A 5,697-nucleotide genomic window follows, 5' to 3' on the forward strand; every position below is an offset into this window, starting at 1 on the left:
AGGGAAGCCCCCAGCTCGCACCCCTCACACCCACAGACTAAGGAAGAGTGTCGCTGGAAACCAATCCAGACATCTCCCCTCCAGGCCATCCAACCCGGGGGTAGCCCCCGTGCGAACAGGCCAGAGCTTGTGCTGATAAGAAATACAGAGAGGAATCAGCCTTTTGCCACATTAACTGGGGGGGGGGAGGGGGCAGATCCAATCATGGCAGCTGATTTTAACGCGATCAGGATAAAGAACCCCTGCTCCCAACGACGTTACGTCACACACCCTTCTGCCCTTCATAGCCGTGAAGGAGCCACCACTTAAACAAAACTCCCGTGGACTTTAACCGGCGAGGATTTCATCCAGGCTCTGAAAAGCATCGGAATAGCCTGGGTTGGCTATGCAGCCCCATCTGTGAATTGGATACAAAGCATCAATACAAGGCATACATTCACTGTCTAGACACAAAACGAAAACCAAGCAGCCTACATCCCCTTCCCACTGCCGGGTGCTTTGTAGCAGTAGCTTCTCCCTATACGCACACACGATTGTAAGGAAATACAACGTGTTTGCTGGTTCGAGCTCTGATGAAATTATGCATGAGCACATAGTACACGCCATGTAATATTGCTTCATCTAGACAGCGCTTGTAGGTCAATCAGACCTGAAATGAAAAATCATTTGTAAAATCTACGAGTTTACTCAGCAAGATTCTCCTCTCCGCCGCTGGAAAATTACACTGAATCTTTTAATCGGCTTCATCTACTTAAATTGCGAGCGTATTTAGTGGCCTTCATATTTCGGAATGACGAACGGACAGCATGGGCAATGCATTCAAATCCCCCACTCTTGCAAGGTGAGCCTACCCAGTCCCGGGAACAAACTAGCCGCGGTTACAAACCATAGCAAACATTTTATTTACAGTATGTTTGGTTTTCAGTGCAGTATTACTTTGGGCCGGGTTATACAAAGCAACACATGGCAATCGATGAGGCGTGCGTCGGTAACATACTTCACATTGTAGATGGTTTGATGGGGAGGTTGAAAGGTGGCGGTAGGGAGGGAGGGAGAGAATTGTACAGAGCGGGCTCGGAGTCCCTCGCTTGGCTTACACAGGAAAGCTGCCGGTGCAGCAGCTTGGCGGAGATCGGCGGGGCCGGGCTCAGAACCACACGGACAGCTGGTCCCGCGTTCTAAGCCAGGACTGGTCTGGCCAGTTCGCCCCAATATGTACAAAACAAGGATTAGGCGCTTCAGGCTCGTCCCACACAATCCGGCGGCTCCCCTCCCTCCGCGCCCCGTTGATCCCTGGGTTCTTCTGCAGGGGTGGGCCCGGGGCCTGGGTGGTTGCCCCGCCTGGGGCTTCGCAGGCCGCCGGCGCCCCGTGGCCGCTCGGAGTCAGTCACATAAATTAGCGATAGTCCCGCACACAGAGTCTCCGGGCTCCGCAAAGCGGAGTGCGCCGCCGGCTTCCTCTCTATAGGCCGCCCAGCTGCGCCGGCGGCGGCTCGGGGCTCTCGGGGCCGGCTGCCGGGGGGGGAGCGGCCTGCAGGTCGGGGCTGCCGGAGGACTTGATGACGCTGGTTTGGTGCAGGGGCGGCTCGGCACCCTCAGTCCGTTCCGTGTCACTGGGGGTCATGTCCAGAGACTCCGAGTCGCTGCTCCTGCTCTCGCTCTCCCCCTCCGAGCGGCTGGGGCTCTGCTCCCTCTCCCCCTCGGCCACCGGGAGCGCGCCCGGCTTCTCGGCAGGTTCCTTCTCTTTATCCTTCTGCGCCTGGGCTTCCTTGGAGTGCCTCCATTTCATGCGTCTGTTCTGGAACCAGACCTTCACCTAAGGGCACCGAGACACAACAGAGACCCCCCGAGATCAGAGGGCGGACTGAGCGGGCGGCCACGCCAACCACCGCTCCCCCCGGGCCTGCTCTGCGGCTGGGCATTCTCCCGCGGCACGATCAAGCCAGGGTTTGCTAGGGGTAATTACCAAAACTAATAAAAAAAGGAGGGCATTAACTGTTTCTTTTTTCATACTTCTGCATTTCATCACGAGTTCGTGCTGAGCGCTTCAGTCCTGCCAGTCGTGGAACTGACCAGTAATGGCATCGACAGATCCACCTCATCCAATTCCTCTTATTCTAAAGCCCCCCTTTCCCCAAAGAGTAGTTTACCTTTAAACACAATACGATACCTAGATCTACACCACATCTACACTAGCTGTAGCATGCATGTAGTGCGTGTACATTCTACAACAGACTATATATACTCCCCCCGCCCCAGGCGGTGGTTTGAATTCACAGGTCTAGCCCCATATTCAAAAGGTGTTGGGAAAAGGCATCTAGACAGCTGGGTGTGGAGGGGACGATACCATTTTCGAGCTGGATTTATAAATCGTGAAAGAGTCTGATTTCAGCTATGCTACCTCCACAGCAGCATTTACAAAATGCTCAGAGCAACTGCGCAGAGCTGGGATCAAAGTCCTCATTCTCCTCCTGCCGAAAAATATTTTAGCTTTGTATGATTTTTTTTTTTCCCCTTGTGGTGTTAAAATACAAGGGGTTTTCTTCTTCTTCTTTTTCTTCTTCTTCATCCAGGAAACCAAATCTTACTCAACAGACCACAATGTTATACAATTCTATGTAGTATGGCCCATCAATGGTGGAGTCATAGCTGAGTGGCCTTTAATGATTCTGTTTGAAAAGAAGTTTTCACTTCCTCCAAACTAGGGATTTCATAATCCAGAAAGAGAGAATTTAAAAAAAATAAATAAATCTTGTGTTTTGTCGTTTATCTCCTTCGAGAAAAACTGCCTCCTGCAGTAAATTGCAAATCAATAAAGTTTATAATTACCATCTCCCAAGGCCTATTTGCTTCCTTGCTCCTACTTTTCTGCATTTGCCAAAACAAACGCACAGGGCAGACTGACATGAATCTCTGGGATATAGGGATTTTTCTCTGCTATAAAATGCATATTTGAATAAAAACACATGAACGTACAGATTCACTGTAACATACGTGTAATATTCACCAGCATTCCATATGCTAGGTGCCCATATTTTAAAATTATTCCATAACGCTAGAGAAAGGGGAAGGGAGAGGAGAAACTAAATCTACATTTGCCGGATCGGATTTTAGAGATGGGAGGAGAGGAAAAACAAAACCCAAAAACCCAGAGAGGCTCTTACTTGGGCATCAGTCAGTCCCAGCATCGCGGCAAGTTGTTTTCTGTCCGGTTTCGTGACATATTTCTGAATTTCAAATCTTTTCTCTAAACCTTTCCTCTGAAGATTGGAAAAAACAGCTCTGGACCAGGAACGTTTCCTTTTGTACGTTTGAGGCAACGTGTCTTTAGTTAAAACTGCATAAGGACCTGTTGATTTGAAAAGAGGGAGAGAGAACCCGTGTTATTTGTGTTTATGTATGAAGAGAAGTTTTAAATGGGTTACAACCATTAGATGGACTGATGCCTGCAGGGAAGGCCCTATCGGGGGGTCTCATACTTTATGCCAACTAAATGTTACAATTCTACATTTTCTCATGAATTCGTTACACCTGTTTTAAGCCAGTATGTTTTAAAGTATGTTTCTTTCCCCCCAGCCGTTATTTTCATTAGCTAGCGTTATCATTTGGGATCAGTTTGCTAGACGCATTGTCCTCCCCGCATGCAGCCCACCCTCAAGGTTTTCGTTGTAGATGAGATGCCAAAGTGTGGTCCTCACTAAAAAAAAAGAAACTTCAGGTTTCAAGCATCAGCCAAATCTCTTTTGTGTTAGAGAGCTCCTATGGCCCTACAGAAGGGCCACAATTAGCTGTGTAGATTGTCCTGGCCCTGTGATGACTGACTTGTGCCAGGGATGGATTTAAGAGGTAGGATTTGTACCTGGAAAAGTGTCTTGAAACTGGTGCTGAACTGAATTCCTTGAGTTTGTGTTTAAGGGACCCAGAATAGTAGAGGCCTCGTTAATGGGATCTAGAGACGCGAAGAACTGGCCGGCTGAAGGCTGCAAGGTGGGGAGATGAACCCCAGTTTGGCGGCTTGTAGTTAATAAGGAGGTCAGATCTGTGAGCACAGGAACAAGGAGAGCTCTGTTATATTGCAGTACAAATCCACACACCCTGAAGCGTCTAATGAATTGATCTGATTCACCTAAAGTGTATGTGTGGGAGTTTGTGGGGCGAGGGTGCAGTTGCTTTTCTACAGTCAGATACAATGAAGAATGTGGAGGGAGGGGAAATCTCCCTTTAGAAGTGACATGACAGGACCGTACAAGCCAGGGAACTTTATACAATCGTTTCCCTCAGGAGATGCAGTATTTTCCCCTAGAACCGGAGTGCCTTTAATATATTTACTCGTTGTCAGCGTGTTTACACGCTGCGTGAGGAGACTGATTGCAGCAAAAGCTTTTAAAAATGTGATCTACCATCTGAGTACAATCTTTGGGAAGCCGAGAGCGACTTTTTTTTAAGCAGTGTAATCTCAGCTATAGGCTTTTACAGTACACGGGACTGTAGATCATTGTTAGAGGAAACGACAGAAAAATCAAACACTACATACATTGTTATAACGTTAAGACTGGCTACAAATTGACAGCGAGAAAAGTTCATTTCTCTACCTCTCAGCGTGTTGCTTTCCTTGACTTTGGGGTCAAACTCCGCGGACAAAATGCGATCAATCCCAAATTTCAGATCTTTGCTGGAAGGAGCCGGCGCCGAGCCGTTGTGCGTTTGGTTCCCGTGCAGCCTGGCCGGGGCTGCGGGGCCGCTGCAGCTGTCGGCGGCTCCGGACGATCGGTGGTGGTGGTGGTGGTGAGGGTGATGGTAAGCGGCAGAGAGAGGGGAGAGCCTAGTGGGGAAGCCGGCTGTGGTGTCCGGGGCCACCACCGGGGTGGGTCTGAGCGGGGAGCCGGCGGGGTGGAAGGGAGAGTGGGGGTGGACTGCTCCCAAGTGAGCGGCCAGGCTGGCGGAGGAGCCTCCGGGCAGGCTCTCGGCCGCCGCCTCCGCGGCTCCGGCGTGCAGGATGTCAGCGATGCAGAAGGAAGGCTTCTTCACCACGCCGTGATCCAGGGGGAAGCAGCCGGCCGCGCCCGGCCCGGACGGGGAGCAGTACGCCGCGGACCACAGGCTGAAGTTGGAGGCGTAGAAGGGGGCCAGGCCGGCCGTGTACATCCTGCTGCCGGGGCGATGGGGCGGAGGAGGAGGCTCCACCGTCGGCTTTTTCCCCGGGACGGTGCGGGCGGCTGCCCCCCCTACACACACACACACACACCCACAGCGGGGAGCGGCCGCGGCGGATCCCCTCCGGAGCGGCCGGGAGCTGAGCGCACAGGGGCCTGGCGCCGCGCCGGGCGCGTCCGAGGCCAGCTGGAGAATGGGGCGGCTCCTGTCCCTGCAGCGCGGCCGGCCACTCGGAGGGGGCAAAAACCCACCCGAACAAACCCCTGCGCCCCGAAAGCCAGCAGCCAGCCGGAGCCCCGAACCCTCCCCCGCCGGCCGAGCTGGCCAGGGCCGGGCGCCGCTGTCAGCAGCTCGGCCGCCTCCCGCCGCTCATTGGGCCGCCAGCAGCCACTCAGGACACGGGGGTGGGGCACGCGGCGGCTGGCCGGTGCCAAGCCCAGGAGCCCGGGCTGCGCTGCGATCCCCGGGGGTGGGAAGGAGCGCTGCACTTGCGGCTCCGCCTGCCCCTTAGCGCGGCGCCGGGCAAGGGCGGAACTGCCCCCT

General features: G+C 53.0%; 1 protein-coding gene across 2 annotated transcripts; it reads right to left on the bottom strand.

Moving 5' to 3' along the window:
• Positions 1-463: 463 nt before the first annotated feature.
• On the bottom strand, positions 464-5,456 carry HLX (H2.0 like homeobox). 2 transcript variants are annotated; one of them, XM_067565398.1, is made up of 4 exons: positions 4,593-5,456; positions 3,860-4,039; positions 3,165-3,349; positions 464-1,816 (listed from the first exon to the last, which is right to left on the bottom strand). In XM_067565398.1, the coding sequence occupies exons 1-4, from the start codon at positions 5,143-5,145 to the stop codon at positions 1,463-1,465; spliced, it is 1,272 nt and encodes a 423-aa protein (XP_067421499.1). In that variant the 5' UTR covers positions 5,146-5,456; the 3' UTR covers positions 464-1,462. The 2 variants fall into 2 exon arrangements, with proteins under 2 accessions (XP_067421499.1, XP_067421501.1); XM_067565400.1 differs by lacking the exon at positions 3,860-4,039 and having other exon boundaries at positions 465-1,816.
• Between the last annotated feature and the right edge of the window lie 241 nt (positions 5,457-5,697).

The sequence above is a fragment of the Emydura macquarii genome, unplaced genomic scaffold (genome assembly GCF_026122565.2).
Source record: "Emydura macquarii macquarii isolate MOO-44397 ecotype Brisbane River unplaced genomic scaffold, CSIRO-AGI_Emac_v2 contig_2676, whole genome shotgun sequence".
NCBI classification, from domain to species: domain Eukaryota; kingdom Metazoa; phylum Chordata; order Testudines; family Chelidae; genus Emydura; species Emydura macquarii.

Coding starts and splice junctions, on each gene's coding strand:
- HLX (XM_067565398.1), bottom strand. CDS start 5,145: ATGTACACGGCCGGCCTGGCCCCCTTCTACGCCTCCAACTTCAGCCTG. Junction 3,350..3,859: donor GTTTCAAGACACTTTTCCAG/GTACAAATCCTA, acceptor TCAAATCAACAG/GTCCTTATGCAGTTTTAACT. Junction 1,817..3,164: donor TGGGACTGACTGATGCCCAA/GTAAGAGCCTCT, acceptor CGGTGCCCTTAG/GTGAAGGTCTGGTTCCAGAA.